Consider the following 17494-nt stretch of genomic DNA (forward strand, 5'->3'; position numbering starts at 1 on the left):
TTTACAAGCGCAGCTCTCCAGATTAATAACATTCCTACATTCCTAACAGTGCTTCCCTTGAAATACCTGAAAACGCAATTTAACACTTCCAGGTGTCTAAATTTAGTTTCACGATAGTTCGGGACGCGAAGTTGAAACATAAGTTTTTAAGTATTAACTTACAAAACGTTTACGCTGCCACTCTGTACCGTGGCGAGAGTAAATATTAAATTAATTTACGTTCAATAAATCGCTATGATGGATTTAAGCCGATACAACTTCCGAGAAACGTTCAATCTGTTTCAGAGATCACGTGAGCAATATTTATTAATGTGACGGAAGTTTTTCAGTGACGGCCCGTCGAGTGGCGAACGGAGCGCGGCGCGCGATATACGGCAGCGCCGGCTGCGACATTCCTCCGACGTTATCTCGCGATAACACCCTCCAAAGACTCACTCGACTTTAAGACCTAAGGTCACCCCGTATCGATCCGCGACAGCTGGGGACCGCACCGAAGCACCCCTCTCGCTTTCTCAACAAGCCAACAGTTCAGCACATCGCAAGCATAGCACCGCAATAGCGGCCCGGTCGACTCACGATCACTACACACCCGCCGGCGGACTCCAAAGATAGCAGAAAGCTTCCGTTTTCGTCAGACGGCCCACTACAGCTAGTTGTATGTGCACGGTGTAGGTACCTATACCTATACAGATTTCGGGAAGGGGCCACCGGCGGGTCGATCGAACCTGCGGTAAGCTTCAATGCGGCAAAGTTTATCGCTTGCGGGATCCGCAGCGCGGCGAACTGTCGGCGCGCAGCGCCGGTGACCCACTGCCCCGGTGCGTATCGCCGCCACGCGCTGCTCGTGCTGAGCACGCGGCACGGCCCGGAGCGCGTGATGCGCGCCCACGGCCGTGCGCCCGCCGCGCACTGCAGGCTGCCCCACGCACCACCACCTCTCGACCCTTAGCACTTTATTTTGATGGGCTACTCACCGTTTCCGTTTATGAGGGGGTAGTCGTCGTCGTGTCGGCCGATGTACGTCTTCAGCGGCGTATCCGTGAGGGAGGGCGACGACCTGTCCCTGTCACTCATAATAGTCACTTGGAACACGGGGAGAGACTCGATACAACAACACTGGACGGGGAGACGGGGAGACGCGCCGGCCCCGTACACTAGACCACGACCGACCTCCGGCCCGCGGCTCGCGCGGCGAATAAATAATTAAATAATGCCGCTGCCAGCACTGGCAGCTCTCCCTCCGCGCAATCAATTGGCGCGACGCTGCCGCCCCCTATCCGCCGCCGTCGCGCGACACACTCGCGCCGACAGATGGCATTCAGATCAAACCGTTGCTGTGCTTTTCAGTTGTTTCACGCGATGAAAATGGGAAATGGACTGACTTAGCGCAACACGATAGATACACTTGTCCTCAAACACACACTACGATGTTCACATTATGTCGAATCTAAGAATAATATCTGATCTCCTTTAAAAAAACAAGTTTAAATATGAATTTTAAGAAACATATCTGCTTCTTTATTCGGAAATAATATTAATCTGTTATTGTTTTTAGGGAGCTACGAACGTCGCATTATCATTTCTTATATCAAGTATATTATCCTGATAGGTCTATTCATGCATTATTAAAATTTACAGGCGCCGTCTAGGCTATTTCTAGTGATTTCTATATGTGCCTACTTGTAAATATTTGTATAAAGACATAAAGGTAAATATAGTTTTGTACACCCCTCTACCCACTGATATAGACGCTCCTTCCATTTCGGATTCGCTAGAAGAAAACTCTTACAGAGTAAAACCCGCTTTTATCCATTTGATTTCCACTGTCTTATTTTTTTTTATTTATTATTAATATGTACAATAAAGTATAAATAAATAAATAAAATAAATAGTTTCCGATTTGTTAAACTTACTGGACTATAATCATCGGAAGATCCGTCTGAAAACGATCGCGATTAATTTTTCTGCTGAATTCAGTACAACTTAGCTGACTTTATACTCACCTAATATCCTTCACTGGGGGGAAAGGGATTGTTAGTAATGAGTTCTAACAGGCGCCTTTACTAGCAATATACTCTATCAGGTAGACCTCCACGCTGTTCCCTCTAGAACTCATCATGATTAATTCTTGTCGAATCCTTCACGATGGGCCGGCTGGGCTGCCTTCATCCTCATCTATCATCTATCACTGAAGCCCCGCCAGTGTATATCGATAGTGTAGGCAGGGTTACCATTCCTTTTTCATCCATTAAAAAAAAACTTATTATTGTTTCCCTGGCCACGGCTCTGTCCCACTAAGAGGAACATATTAACCTACTCGCCATAATAGATACCAACCCAATCAGGCGGCATGGCATAGATTTTTATTTTAAAAAAATCGTTCCCTAAGACTTTTTTAATCAATTTGAAATTTCATTTTCACACATTAAAAAAAAATATATCCTTCACTTATATCGCCAACGTACACCAATAGTTGTTTGCATTTATATATAAAAAAAAAAAAACTAGGCAGTCATAACAAAAGTAAAATCCTCTGTGATCGAGTTTCACAATACATTTTTTTCCTTTTTCCATCCTCGAAAGAACTCCACGATGTCAGCGACTACGTATACTTTTTTAATAAATGAAGATCTTGACAAGGTAAAGCTTTACGCATAAATTTAATAAAGATTCCCTTACTTCTTAATTTAAATGTGAAAATGGATTTGTTCGCTACCTCTTAATATTTTAACGGCTCGTCACCATAATTGGCCTACACGTAGTAGGTAGGGGGGAAGGGATTATATATTTTAGTTATGGGGAAATTAATCCTTATCACTTACAATATACCCTATCATGTCTCCCCTATCTCTTGCATTTAAACTACTCAATGATATTTTGAGCCAGTATCCGCAATTGGATGTATTTGCCTCCAACTTGCTGGAGTTTCGTCGAGTGACCACAGAGTGTTTGTGTTCAGACGTTTTTGCTTAAGTCTTTTTATATTATTCTTGTTATTTATGTATAATATTCCTTTTTTATATGTTATTGTACTGATGCTTTCCTGGGTGAGCGTATTGGAAGACTGTAAGGCTCACCCAGTGGATGTAATAAATAAATAAATAAATGTCAACTTCCACACTCCGTTCCCCTTGGAAACCATCGTAACTAATTTATCGTTGAATTCGTTGTGAGCTAACTGTCCCGCCTTTTCATTCTCACCTATCATCCCTTACTGGTTCCCCGCCAGTGTATACCGATAGCGCAGGCTGGGTTTTTTTATGGATGCTAATGGAATGGTAACCCCGCCTGCGTTAACGGTATACGCTGGTGGGGTACCAGTGAGGGATGATAGGTGAGGATGAAAAGGCGGGACAGTTAGCCCACCGTGATGAACACACTTACACTTAACACAATGGTTTCCGGGGGGGTACCACGTGGAGGTCGACGTGACAGGGTATATGGCTAGTTATGAGACTGGTAGTCAGCATTAATAGCAATCCCTACCCCCCCCCCCCTCCACCCTCCAGCGCTGGCAGGGTTGGTTGGTGGGCATTCCATTATCATCCATTAAAAACAAAAACACGCAGTAGGTATAATACAATAGGACGATACAGGGGGAAAAGGGATTGTTAGTAATAGAGACTGGGAATCCCATTGCTAGCAATATACCCAACCAGGTCGACCTCCTCGCGTTTCTCCCTGGAAACTATCATGGTTAATTCCTGATGAATTCATCATGATGGGCTAACTGGCCTGTTTTCATTCTCATCGATCACCCTTCACTGGTGCTCCGCCAGCGTATCCCGTTAGCGCAGGCGGGGTTACCATACCATTTTCACAGATCAAAAAAAAAATAGAAGGATACAATTACTTCTAAATGGTTGAGAGTAATTTATATTTCATTTGTAAGATACTCAAAAACTCCTTAAAACATAATGGTATCTCGAATTATAAACAACAATTTAATATATATACTTAAGTATGTAGTTAATAAACAAACAAAAAAGAAAATTGTCACAATTACAATCCCGTGAGTATCTAGTTAGAGCCATGAACGATGGCGATGGATTTACTGTCACGATTACTGTGGACTTAACATTCCACTTTACCCATAATTATTTCACTGGCCTTGTCCCAGTTCCCAAATAAATATTAATATGAATAATTACAGCGAGAGACAGATGTAAATTTTTAATTTACAATTTTGCTTACAATTCGAGACAAACAATTAAATATACCTTTCCTCCATACACATTCCCTTGATCCCATGTTGATCTTATCCTAAAAATTGTTCATTCTTTCTTGGAATATTGATCCGATTGTTAAACTTCTGCATTCTCATTCTCTTCCTATTGATCCAAGCCCATAAATTCTACGTACTCATTCTAATAATGTTTTCTTTCTTTCTTTCTAATAGTCCCGGCATAAATATAGACTACCCCTTCCTTTCCCATGGGTGTCGTAAGAATCGACTAAGGGAAAGCGAGGTATGGGCAGCAGCGTCCCTCTTAAAACATTTTTAAAGCCTAACTGCGGTTGCCAATCCGCCTGCCAAGCATAGCAATTACCAAACCCCCCCCCCCCCCCCAAGTGGAAGGCTTTTATTCAGCAGTGGACAGACAGGCTGATCCGATCTCAAAAAGTCACTCTTATTCTGAAAATGGTATTTCCATCCTAAAAATTACCTACATTTTTAGGACCTACGCCTAGTACGGCCTACCTGATGATAAAAGGCTATCGTAGCCTACGAACGCCTGTAATACTAGGGACGCGTACATTGCCGACCCTGAAGAAACTATTACACCATTTTTTGAAGGATTTTTGAAGGAAGAACTGTAGTATACTACAGTTTTTTAAAAATACCTCGATAGGGAGCTCATTCCATAACCTATTTCATACATAGAAATTTCTAGGTAATAACTTGCCTTTATTGTACACGTAAAACATTGAAATAGATTACAATTTATTCAGAACAATGCTATAGGAATTATATTAACCTAGATTTTTACTATTCTTAAGATAGCGCGAGGACGAGCTTATTTCTAAAACAGATTTGTACTAGCAAACCTTTATTAGATAATACCTAAGCAGGGGGGAGAAGGGATTGTTAGTAATGCGGATTATCAGTTCCATTGCTAATAATATACCCTAACAGGTCGACCTCCCCGTGGTCTCCCCTGGAAACCATCGTGCTGAATTCCAAGTGTATTCATCACGATCGGCTAACTGACCTGCCTTTTCATCCTCACCTATCATCTATCACTGGTGGCCCGCCAGCGTATACCGTTAGCGCAGGCGGGGTTAACATTCCATTATCATCTATTAAAAAAAAAATACCTAAGTAGTACTCAAGAGGATGGGATGTAATAAACTCACGAAATAGAAGCCACCACATGACTAGTTTTGAATAGGTAATGTTATAAATCTACTAGCAAGCGACTTGTTTGCATTCTGCGCTCTGCTTTGATAAATGAGTTAACGCAACCTAATTACAGTGACTTAAAACTTGCTGTTACGTATGGTGTTTCCAAGATTCGTGTACAGCTGTGCTCGGCTTCCATCAAAGGTTTGCATTGAACTGTCACGTAGTATAAAATACAATTTATTATGGAAAACAAGCTGGTGGATCATGTGGTGAAATGTGACTAAAAATAATAATAAACGTGAACAGCCCAGCCGCAACTTAACAGAGGGAGACTTTGTACAAAAGTCGACTGCTTGGGTACCTCTGTCCCATTCGTGTTTCAACTGTGAAGCAGTTGTGTTTGCATGGCTATGTTTCGGTTTGAAGGGTGGGATATGGCGTGAATTTACTGGGTACAGAGGAATAACACCTGATTCCTCAGGAATGGTAACGCATGGGGGGTATCATGGGCGAAACAGTATACTCTGTTATGTCCATGGTACTGCTCATGTCTATAGGCGACAGTTACCACTTTCCATCAGGTGGGCCGTCAGCTTGTTTGCCATTTTAAGTTGTATAAATAAAAAAAAAAAAAAAAATAAAGAACAGCACCGTGAATTGCACGGTATAGCTACACCGAATAGGATATGACCTCATGGTATCTCTCACACGTTGCTACTTTTGAGGACTATGGTGTTATGCCTCAGTACTGAGTTGTTAATAATTATAATCCTCACTGTTAAAGTAATTTACTTATAATGTCAACAATAGAAACAAACACTGGTTAACTTCATGCCATGCCACTAATGTCTCGTCGTAGGTTTAAAAGCAACAATGTTATGAAACTGAAGTTAGTTGAAAATATATCCATTTCAGTAAAGACGTGTGTTTTCTTGCACCTTAAATTGATATTCAAAAGTGAACCTTAACACCTTAACACTCATGATTATAAACTTTAATAATAGGTAGAAAATGGCAACAGTGGCCATGTGTGTTCCCTTCCTTTCCCGGGGTGTCATAAGAGTCGACTAAAAGAATGGGCAACATCGAGGGATGGGCATCAGCGTCCCTCTTAAAACATCTCCAAAATCCTAACTGTTGCCAACACGCCTGCCAAGCGTGACAACTATTGGCAAAGCTTCTCTTATAAGGAAAACTTATGTTCAGCAGTGGACAGTTAACGGCTAAAATGAAAACGCAATAGTCAACCAATGCGCTTGTCTGTTGCTGGTATGATGAACGTAATATAGGGCATGTGGGGGGAAAAATGGAGTTATTAGAAACGGGGTCATTGCTATCAATATACTCTGTTAAACCTACTTCCACGTTCTCTACTTCGCCCTGGAAACCATCGTGGTTAAGTCTCGTGGAATTCTTTACGATGGGCCAACTGACCTGCTTTACCTATCTCTCACTGGTGCTCCGCCAGCGTATGACGATAACGCTGGCAGGGTGACCATTCCATTCTTACCTATTAAAAAAGAAACACTGAACACTGAATCCAACGTAGTAAGCGGGAGAGCCTAATAACGCCGACATCGACATGTTATCTGTGTTTTTCATCACCAGAACTATAATCGTAAACTAGAAAGATCCGAAAACATGACCTCTGCAGTCTATAATCGGGAAAACATATCACTGGCGTATATGTAAAAAATATTGATTAAAAATTCTAGTTATATCTTTGTAAGTTGTATAATAAAGCTAAAAAAGCTATAGAAAGTGAGAAAACACAGTTCTGGGAGTTGTTGGCTGCAATGAAGGCGTCCCACTCTCTACGAACTCGGGGATCCAGAGCTTTAGCTGATAAGGTCTCGAGTGTACGGATATTGCTGGCTGGTGAATACGACGTTGAGGATGCCACATCTTTCAGGTGGTGATGGGCACTCAGGAGCGCGGTCAGCTCGCGTTCTGCTACGTTCGCCATTGACGGAGCCCAGGTTTCATCAACTCCTGTAACATTTAATCTTTTGAGGCATTTATTTATAATACTTGTATTTTATTACTTTATTCTATTTCCGCCACCAAATAGCTGGGCTTAGTTAGTTGTATAGTACGTAGGCATAACCCTAAGTCCTCATAAATGATGACATGACGAATACCTAGGGCTTCCTAGTATATTCTGTAACTAATCTATGGGTGTTAACCTATAGGTCCATAGGTAACGATTTAATAGATGATAATGGAGTGGTAACCTCGCCTGCGCTTACGGTATACGCTAACGGGGCTCCAGTAAGGGATGATAGGTGAGAATGAAAAGACAGGTTAGTTAGCCCACCGTGATAAATTCATTTGAAATTCAGCACGATGGTTTCCAGGTGTACCACGTGGAGGTCGATCAGACAGAGTATGTTGCTAGTTATAGGATTGGTAATACACATTATTAACAAACCTTCCCCCCACCCCCTCCCATAAGTGACGGCTACAACTATCCACTTATTGAATAGTATATTAATCTTTCTGTGAAATATCTTACTAGGTAACTTGAAGGGAAACTCTATAGATCCTACATCTGTGATGAAGATTTTGCCAATTTTATTATATGTATAAAATTTTTCTTATTTCTCTTGTTACTCTGTTTCACACAATACGAAGAGAAGCAAGTAGAAATTAATATTAAGAATGAAATCAAGAAAGATAATGACAACGACAATATATTTAATTTTACACAGACATCACTTATTATAGAATAGATATACATTCTCGATAAATATAAAAAAGAAATCTAATTGCATAATCGAAAAACCAATTGTTCCATACAGTATGATGCAGAATTTAACGTAGTTCGTATACAGAAACGACGCTCCATTTTCCAGCAAGGCTGTATCGATGTAGTCGCAAACCAAGTCGTCCCAATTGTCTGTCAAATCTTGAATGTTCTTGGCGTTAGCTATGAGCTTTTTGCGCATCAGTCGTTTAACCTTATCCAAATGTTCAGGTGCGTCGTCAGAAACTTCGCGCGCACGCAGCCACGGCTCGTTGGTCTCTGGTGGTTCTACCATCACCACTGTTGGCAGTTTCCTCGTCACCTGTAACAGCACGGGCGGTTTCGTCGTCGACAAGCTTTTGAAACTCTCCTTCCTCTGAGCCTTCTTAAGTATCGACAATTTAGATTTCTCCGCTAAGGACAATTCCTTTGAAGTATTTGTTGTAGATATTAGATTTGACATTGCCATAATGGATGAGGTTATTGTAGCAATAGTAGTAGTGCTGGTTTGAAGAGAACTGGTCTCAGTTGAACTGGTTGTCGTCTTTAAAACTTCCGTGACGACTTCAGGTATAGTTATATACCCATTATTCGCCCGACGACCAGGAAACAAGTCTTCGAGCAGCGATGTTGGCCTCGGAGCGGACGCCCTCGCTGAGCACACACAACACACATATTTTTTACATATTTATAACCTTTCCTTGTCTTTCTTCTACATACAGTTGATAAGAACATAAATAATTGAAAACCGAATTAGTTAACGAGTCATTTTTTTAAAGCACTAAACAATAAAAAGTTTCTTATAAGAAAGCTTCATATAAAAAAAATTGTTTTAAAGATTTTCTTTTTTACTATTTTTATATCGAAAGAGATAGGTAGTAAGTATTTGATGCAATAGAATTGTACAACTTATAACTACTGCACTAAAACTACTATGATTTACCTTTAGTCCGTTGAAGAAGAGTTGGCAACTTGTTTTTAATATTATTTACCCTTTTCATATCGTAATAGTCATTATATTCTGAGTATGAGCCTTGTTTTAGCTTATTCTTATGTAGCTTAACAACAATATCCTCATCGTCCGAGGGTCGATAGCGATTGTTACCCAATCGATTCCGAGGCGGTGCATCGAAACTAAAATCGTCATCAGACGCCTCGTCCTCTTTTAGTCGTCTGTCTGGTAATATGTCACCAATATCCTCTTCAATATCATGCACTGGCCTACTTGTCCTTAATCCAGCAGTCAATCGCCTCGGCTTTCTCCGAATTATTTTATTTGTTGTAACTTTATGCTCATAGTTTACATTATCCTCCAAGTTTTTATTCTTATTCCTTCGAAAATCCACTTTATCTCTAAACTCCTCGCTTTCTGTATCATTAACTTCTTCATTTTCATCTCTATTATTGTTGTTGATACGTACATCTCTATCGGATTTCCAACTTTTGTGCCGTGGCCTGTGCTTTGCGTATCGATATCTGCTTTTTAATTTTGGTATCACATCTTCGGGACTAAGCTTATCTATTTCAATGTAATCATCATTGTCAATGAGTGATCGACTTCTCTGTTGTCTAACAGGTCTTTGCCACAAGTCCTCACTTTCCACTTCCTTCAATGATGATTTGATTTGTTTCTCTGAAAGAAAGCAAAAGTAAAGGCATGACACATTTCGATTCTAAAATATGCTTAAATTATATAAACAAACTTTTTGATCAACGCAGTCGAAACTGTTAGTTTTAGCACAAAAATATCAAATTTTACACAAGACCAAGTGAACACTACGAAATAAATTTTGGAAATACCCAAGAGGACAGGATACAAGGATTCGCGTGAGTGAAATGGGGTGTAGAGGGTACGCGGGCGTATATGAGTGAAATATATTTTTAGATACCGTTTTCTGAGAGAAATATATCCACGGGAATTTTTTATTGTATAAAACTGAACTTAAATATTTCAATTAAATATTTGTATATAGAAAATTAAACAAAGGTAAGTATACTCAAAATAGAGAAATACCTTTAAGTTCTCCTTCATACTTATAGTCAGGTGAAGCGGATGCATCTGGTGAGTGACCTTGATAGTCTTCAGATTCGAGAACAGCTGAGGCTACGGAGTCACGTGGTGCGTCGTAGTCACCGCCTTCGTACTGTGGCATCTTGGCGGCCGAGTAGTCGCTGTAGCGATCGCCGGCCACGCTAGCTGCCACGAAGGCCAGCACCACAATAAGGTTAAGCCACATCGGCTTTCCTATCCTCTTTTTACCTAGTGCTATCCACTACCGACTTTGTATTGTACTACAGTGCCTACTTAGAGGCACCAATCCAATTTGAGGCATAATTCTAAAACTGTGACTAAGAATTTGACAGTGATGGCAATAGACATTATATTGTGATTTTTTCAACATATTTATAATTGCTAATTGCCAGTATTATGTATGGATACTCAATGAAAACTTGCATAATATTTTTGAAAAGCAAACCGTTGACACTATCATCGGGTGACAAAATAACAAATATGTCAAATTTGCTAAATTCCAAGTAACATTTTATTAGAAAATTAGAAAATATGCATGTCCAACCTTTCTTTCCATGATGATTGGCTAATGCAATTCGACGTTATGAATGGAAAAGATAAAAAAGTGGAGAAAAAAGACGGAGTGGACTGTAAATGTTATGCGGAGTCGCACACTACCAAAGCATGCCCTCCTATTCGTAACGTGACCCATCCTTTGGTGAGAATCCATGTAGATCTCTAGACATATCTTTACGCGAACTTCTAAACTTTTTTTAGCGTAATAATAACTCATCTTCGCTATCTGTATAGCAATGTACGCTAGCCAGGAACTAGGCAGTAATGATAGGTGAGTACATAGTCAAGTCAGTTTGCCCGTCATGACAAATCCACTAAGTACTTCGATGGTTTCTCGATAAGATCACGTGGAACATTTTATACCCAGAATTTTTTTATGCTACTTAGAATGGCTAACAAACTGACGACCCACTTGATGTAAAGTAGCAACCGTCGCCTGTAGACATGAACAGTACCATGGACCTAACAGAGTATACTGTTTCGCCCATGATACCCGCCATGCATTGCCATTCTTGAGAATTCAGGTGTTATTCCTCTGTAACCTGTAAATTCACTGCCATATTACACCCTTCAAACCGAAACACAGCAATGCAAACACAAGTGCTTCACGGTTGAAACACGAATGGGACAGAGGTGCCCAAGCAGATGACTTTTGTACAAAGTCTCCCTCTGTGTTTAAGTTACACGATAACTTCGTTTTACAAATTTTAGTTAGTTTTGAACTGACTACAAAATGCGATTGACGTTCACAATTCGGTCGTTTTTTTTTATATTTGTTACTTCAGACCTCTCTTATTTGTAAATCAATTTCGAAAAATCTATTTTTAATTGAAAAAACACACTTTCAATTTAGTCCCATAGAAGTTTAATCAAACAGTTTGATTTTTAAGTTGAAATAACACGTTTTATCACGATTAAGGTAAATTTTTTTGTGTAGTAAAATTTATTCATTTTTAAATGTGAAACAATTCGTCGACAGCGCTACTACGAGTTTACGCAGGACGAAATTAAAGCGCTCGAGCAATGCGACAAGGAGAGCTTCTACCAGCGCTGTCTGCCTTTCAGCACGCTATTCGCCACTGTCACATACGCTGCCATTAAATTTGGTAAGCAAATGTTACTTGTATCTAAACTAATAGCGACTTAAGGTAGAAAATAGAAAAAGAAATGCCGCAAGCCAGTAACTTGATATAGTTGTTTATTGAGTTAAAATAACTTTGTAAAAAAAAGATCTCTTCTAAACGAGGGGTCAAAGGACCGCATTTAAGGGTTTAAAAATAGATAATAAAATTTTAACGTATGATTTAAAACTATGCATCGAATTAAAAACATTGACAGGAAATATTGTAGTTGAAGTGATTTTATATTTACGTATATTTTTCAATAAACTAGCTAAAAAACGGACAAAGCTGTTTTTGAAATTTGTACTACTTTTGTATTTGTAGTAAAAAATAATTGAATTTTTAAAACCGCTTATATTTTTTGATTGAGTAACAAAACCTGAACTATATGTTATAAAACCCATTATTGATTTATTAAGTATAATTAATATATCAGACAAAAATTCAAGTTGTTTTGAGCATAGATTCTATAAAATAAAAATAAAATTGAAAATTTTCATTTTTTTTTTTAGTTATATATTTCTAACATACAGTATCTATTGTAGGATTTTAGAATAATGTATAATAATGTTAAATTTTAAAATTTTTCCTTCCAAATAGTGTTTGTTTTTTTTTTAATAAGTTAAGAAATTACAAAGTTATGGTTAGTTTTAAAATAACATGGACTGGAGAATTTTTATATAAGTGTCGTTTTGTCCCCACTTTAAACATCGTAAATGTATTCTATCTTGAAGATACCATATGACAATTTTGTATCATGTTCATAATGTCTCCTTTAAACGTTTTTATATTCGTCGAGTAGTTTTTTTTTTAATTAATCGCGAAAACCTGTTTTATTTTTTACTTTAAACTTCCTAAAAATACCCGTTTGATACTTTATTATCATACTTTGATAATATAATACTATTTTTCGAGATGGCTTTGACGAAATTTGTTCAAATTAAGCAAACCGAACGAAACATGATCTTTAAAAAAGGATAATTTCATACTTCGGAGAAAACGCAAAGACTTTGTCCGAGTAAATGATATTAGAGTCTTTCAAGTAAAATGAAGGTGGCTTCGAAACATTTGACACCACACGGCGACTCTCACATATATTACACGTATATATTTTTTATACAACTTAGAATGGCAAACAAGCTGACGGCCCACCTGATGGAAAGTGGTAACCGTCGCCTATAGACATGAGCAGTAGCATGGACATAACAGAGTGTACTTCTTCGCCCAAGATACCCCACGCGTTGTCATTCCTGAGGACTCATGTGTTATTTTTTCTGTGCCCTGAGAATTCACTGTAATTTATTTTATTTTATTTTTTATTTATGCTTTATTGACCACATTACAAAAAAAAAAAAATGTCTGGTACAAAAGGCGGACTTAATACTACTATACGAGGTTTGTCCGGAAAGTACGTATAAAAGTTTTTTAAAAATTTTATTTTACAATTATTCAGGTAAATCAATTTTATCCCCTTCAAAGTACTCCCCCTGTGACATAATGCACTTGTGCCAACGCCGTTTCCACTGTGAGAAGGCTCCTTGAAAGTCCTCTGGTTGTAGGTTTCTCAGCTGCCCCGTCGTAGCTTTTTTTATCTCATTTATGTCCCCCAAATGCCGCCCCCGAAGTACCAATTTGGTTTTTGGGAACAAGAAGAAGTCACACGGGGCCAAATCCGGCGAATAGGGGGGTGTTCGGTCACCGTAATGGAATTTTTACTCAAAAACTCACGGACAACAAGAGAGGTGTGGGCAGGGGCATTGTCGTGGTGAAGAATCCAACGCCCCTCTCGCGCCAATTCTGGACGAACTCGTGCCACACGAGCTTTGAGGCGTCTGAGCACATCGACGTAGAATTTTCCATCAACTGTCTGGCCTGGAGGAACGAATTCTTGATGGACAATCCCCCGAACATCGAACTCTTTCTCGGCCCTCTCTGAATCTTTTTAGCCACTTGTGGACGGTTGGTTCCTTCACAGCATCATCCCCATAAACTGTTCTGAGATCGGCAAAAATTTCACGGCCATTCTTGCCGAGTTTCGAGAGAAACTTGATTACGACGCGCTGCTCTTCAACGGAAGCGGGCTCCATGCCGACGGGGTTTCGTTAAGAGGTAACTTCACAGATGGCGTGACAAGCCAGTTCGCACCGCACGGCGGTCAGACCAGAACTGAAGCATTGTTAGGGACATAAGGAAGGGGTCCTGCGCTTACCTGGCCTCCCCACTCCTCTTTCTCGCATTCCAGAACACTTTTATACGAACTTTCCGGACAGACCTCGTATAGCATTCTCTCCCAGTCAACGTTTGGCTAAACAGAAATTTTAATATGCGGTGAAAAAACATTACAACACATACAATAGAGATTATATAAATATATTATAATTTTTGCTTATAATTTAAATTCTTTTCTTAAAATGGCAAAAGAAGTGTCTAAAAATATATAGGGAAAGAAAAAAAATACAAAATGTTTTATGTCTTTGGTATTTAAAACCGTGGTCCCGGCATCGAATAGGCCATCCCTTCCTTTCCCGTGGGTGCCATAAAAGGCGACAAAAGGAGGGCGTGTGATGGGCAGCAGCGTCCTTCTTAAAACATCTCTAAAGTCTAAAATTGCGGTTGCCAATCCGCCTGCCAAGCGTGGCAACTACTGACAAAACCCCCCTAGGGGGAGGCTTATGTTCAGCAGTGGGCTGATATGATAATGATGAATACAATTTCATTGAGTTCTATCGGGGATAAGACGTTATCAGAGGGAGACTTTGTACAAAAGTCGATTGCTTGGGTACCACTGTCCCATTCGTGTTTCAACCGTGAAGCAGTTGTGTTTGCTGGCTGTGTTTCGGTTTGAAGGGTGGGATATGGCGTGAATTTACTGGGTACAGAGGAATAACACCTGAGTCCTCAGGAATGACAACGCATGGGGGTATCATGGGCGAAACAGTATACTCTGTTATGTCCATGGTACTGCTCATGTCTATAGGCGACGGTTACCACTTTCCATCAGGTGGACCGTCAGCTTGTTTGCCATTATAAATTGTATAAAAAAAAAATTAAGCAAAATGTTTGTTAATGTTCCTATTGGCAATAAATTTGCTAACATAATGTAAGGTTTTTACAAGCCAGTAGGTAGCGACGCAGGTAGCATCCTGATCGGTTGGATATATAAATTTGTGTTTATTTACATCTGTTCCATTAAACGGATCTATCTTTTTATAGACGATGATGAAATGACAATCCCGCACGCACTATCGATATACGCTGACGAGGCACCCGTGAGAGATAGGTGAGGATGAAAACAGATCAGTTAGCCCATCGTCACGAATTCCACAAGAATTAACCAAGATGATTTCCAGGGAAACCACGTCGATTGGGCATATTGCTAACAATGGGGCTGTTAGAAAGGAAGCGAGGCGATTATTAGTAATGTGGCCAGTCCCATTGCTACCAGTATTCCCTCTCAGGTCGACCTCCATCCATCCATGCTGAATTCCAGATGTATTCATCACGGTGGGCTAACTGACCTGCCTTTTCATTCTCACCTATCATCTCTCATTGGTACCCCGCTGGCGTATACCGTTAGCGCAGGCGGGGTTAGCATTCCATTATCACCCATCCAAAAAAGGACCATTTATAACAATCCCTTCCCCCCGATAAGAATCTTTATTTCTAATTACTGGATGGCTAAGAATATCTTAAATTATTTACAGCTTTTAATTACAATTAAATATATAAAAAGATTGTTAACATTTGCACACACAATATTTAAGTGTTATATTATTTTCTCTTGGAGCTTTTATTATTATTAACTTCACTTATTAAATCAACTTCACTTATTAAAAATTAAGAGAAAATTATAATAGAATATTTTGACAAATGATCAGATAGACAGACTTTGTTCTGTCTTTTTTTATACAACTTAGAATGGCAAACAAGCTAACGACCCACCTGATGGAAAGTGGTAACCGTCGATTATAGACATGAGCAGTACCATGGACATAACAGAGTATACTGTTTCGCCCATGATACCCCTCACAACACAAGTGCTTTACGGTTGAAACACGAATGGGACAGTGGTACCCAAGCAAACGACTTTGGTACAAAGTCTCCCTCTGGTAAACTGTCTAACGGAAGAAGAACGAAACCGGCGTGTAATGTAGGACTCGAGTTATTAAAGTTCCGAGTTTCTTTTTCCTGCTACCCGAAAGCGTTATTAAGACAAACATTTACAAACAGAAATAAGAAAACAGTTACAAATTAACTGTTTTATAATTGTTACTGATTCAAACCGCTAATCGTAATGAGGACGCCATGAAAACTTTCATAGAAGTAACAAAAATGTACCGATGTGTAAACGCTAAGTACTGAGTTATATTTCCAATACTCCTCGGTGTTTTGCTGTCGTTCCTACCCGTTTGCTTACTTCTATGAATGTTTCCTTTTAGGGTGCTTGAAGAGAAACTCACATTTCGGCGTCTACCCGAAACTGCTGATGGCTGCGTGGATGGGCTACCTGTATGGAAGGATCTCGTACACAGCTGAGTGTGACGCGAAACTACGCCAGCTGCCCGCCTCCAGCCATCTCGGGAATGTGATGAGAAAATACCACATTGAGTGCGACCCTTCCCCTGGTCATAAAAAATAATTTTCCTGCCTATTTATTTTACGGTGCTTCGTCAAGTTTTATGCCTATTTTGAAGGCGTTGCTAGTACCAAAGTGACAATAAAAATCATTAAAGGAAATATCTATTTTTATTTCTTTCAATAATCAAAATAAATAATAGCGAAATATTATATTCCTTTAGAAACCGATTATACAAATTGATTTAGTTATAACAGCACCTCCATTAAGCCTCCGTCAACCGTGTTTTTTTTTTTGCACACCGTCAACCGTCACAGACGATACCGTCCCAGACGATAATTTGACCTACTTAAAGGTAGGGAAAAATTCCAAAAAAATTCAGGAAATATGTTCTTGATTTCTTTCTTCTGTTTCCATAGTTTTTGGTTTGAATACTTTACCCCTTGGTGAAATAAAATTTTGGAATTTCTACAAAAACCGTAAGTTCTAAGATTTCACTAAAAGATCGATATCTTGGATATAAATTAGTTTTAAGAAGAAATGTTTTGGAGACTTATTTTTTATACAACTTAGAATGGTAAACAAGCTGACGGCCCACCTGATGGAAAGTGGTAACCGTCACCTATAGACATGAGCAGTACCATGGACATAACAGAGTATACTGTTTCACCCATGATACCCCCCATGCGTTGCCATTCCTGAGGACTTTGATGTTATTCCTCTGTATCCTGTAAATTCACGCCATATCCCACCCTCCAAACCGAAACACAGCCATGCAATCACAACTGCTTCACGGTAGAAACACGAATGGGACAGAGGTACCGAATCAATCGACTTTTGTACAAAGTCTGCCTCTGGTCCGGGGTTCGAGACCGCGTCCTTTTTTTCTTATAAATCTATGCATCAGGTCCAAGATATTATCCTATACGGTTGGCAAAGGGTTAAATATGATACAAAGATGGTTCACTCATAGTTTCAGCAGTCCTGATATATCTGTAGGATTTTAAGTAAATTATTACGTCTGTACGTACGTCAAGAAAACAAGAGAGCGTAATTTCAGACGTCACCTTCCTGCCACTATTATCAGTTTATTGCTAATTGAATTAGGCATTTAACG

General features: G+C 39.5%; 2 protein-coding genes across 2 annotated transcripts; one reads left to right on the forward strand and one right to left on the reverse strand.

Moving 5' to 3' along the window:
* Positions 1-7058: 7058 nt before the first annotated feature.
* LOC113518666 (uncharacterized) lies at positions 7059-10435 on the reverse strand. The gene is made up of 4 exons (XM_052896705.1): positions 10108-10435; positions 9037-9726; positions 8066-8747; positions 7059-7353 (listed from the first exon to the last, which is right to left on the reverse strand). The coding sequence occupies exons 1-4, from the start codon at positions 10328-10330 to the stop codon at positions 7059-7061; spliced, it is 1890 nt and encodes a 629-aa protein (XP_052752665.1). The 5' UTR covers positions 10331-10435.
* Positions 10435-16521, forward strand: LOC113518675 (OCIA domain-containing protein 1-like). The gene is made up of 3 exons (XM_026903643.3): positions 10435-10822; positions 11660-11786; positions 16241-16521. The coding sequence occupies exons 1-3, from the start codon at positions 10661-10663 to the stop codon at positions 16438-16440; spliced, it is 489 nt and encodes a 162-aa protein (XP_026759444.3). The 5' UTR covers positions 10435-10660; the 3' UTR covers positions 16441-16521.
* The last annotated feature ends 973 nt before the right edge of the window (positions 16522-17494 follow it).

This window comes from Galleria mellonella, unplaced genomic scaffold, assembly GCF_026898425.1.
Source record: "Galleria mellonella isolate WM207_F2 unplaced genomic scaffold, CSIRO_AGI_GalMel_v1 utg33, whole genome shotgun sequence".
NCBI classification, from domain to species: Eukaryota; Metazoa; Arthropoda; class Insecta; order Lepidoptera; family Pyralidae; genus Galleria; species Galleria mellonella.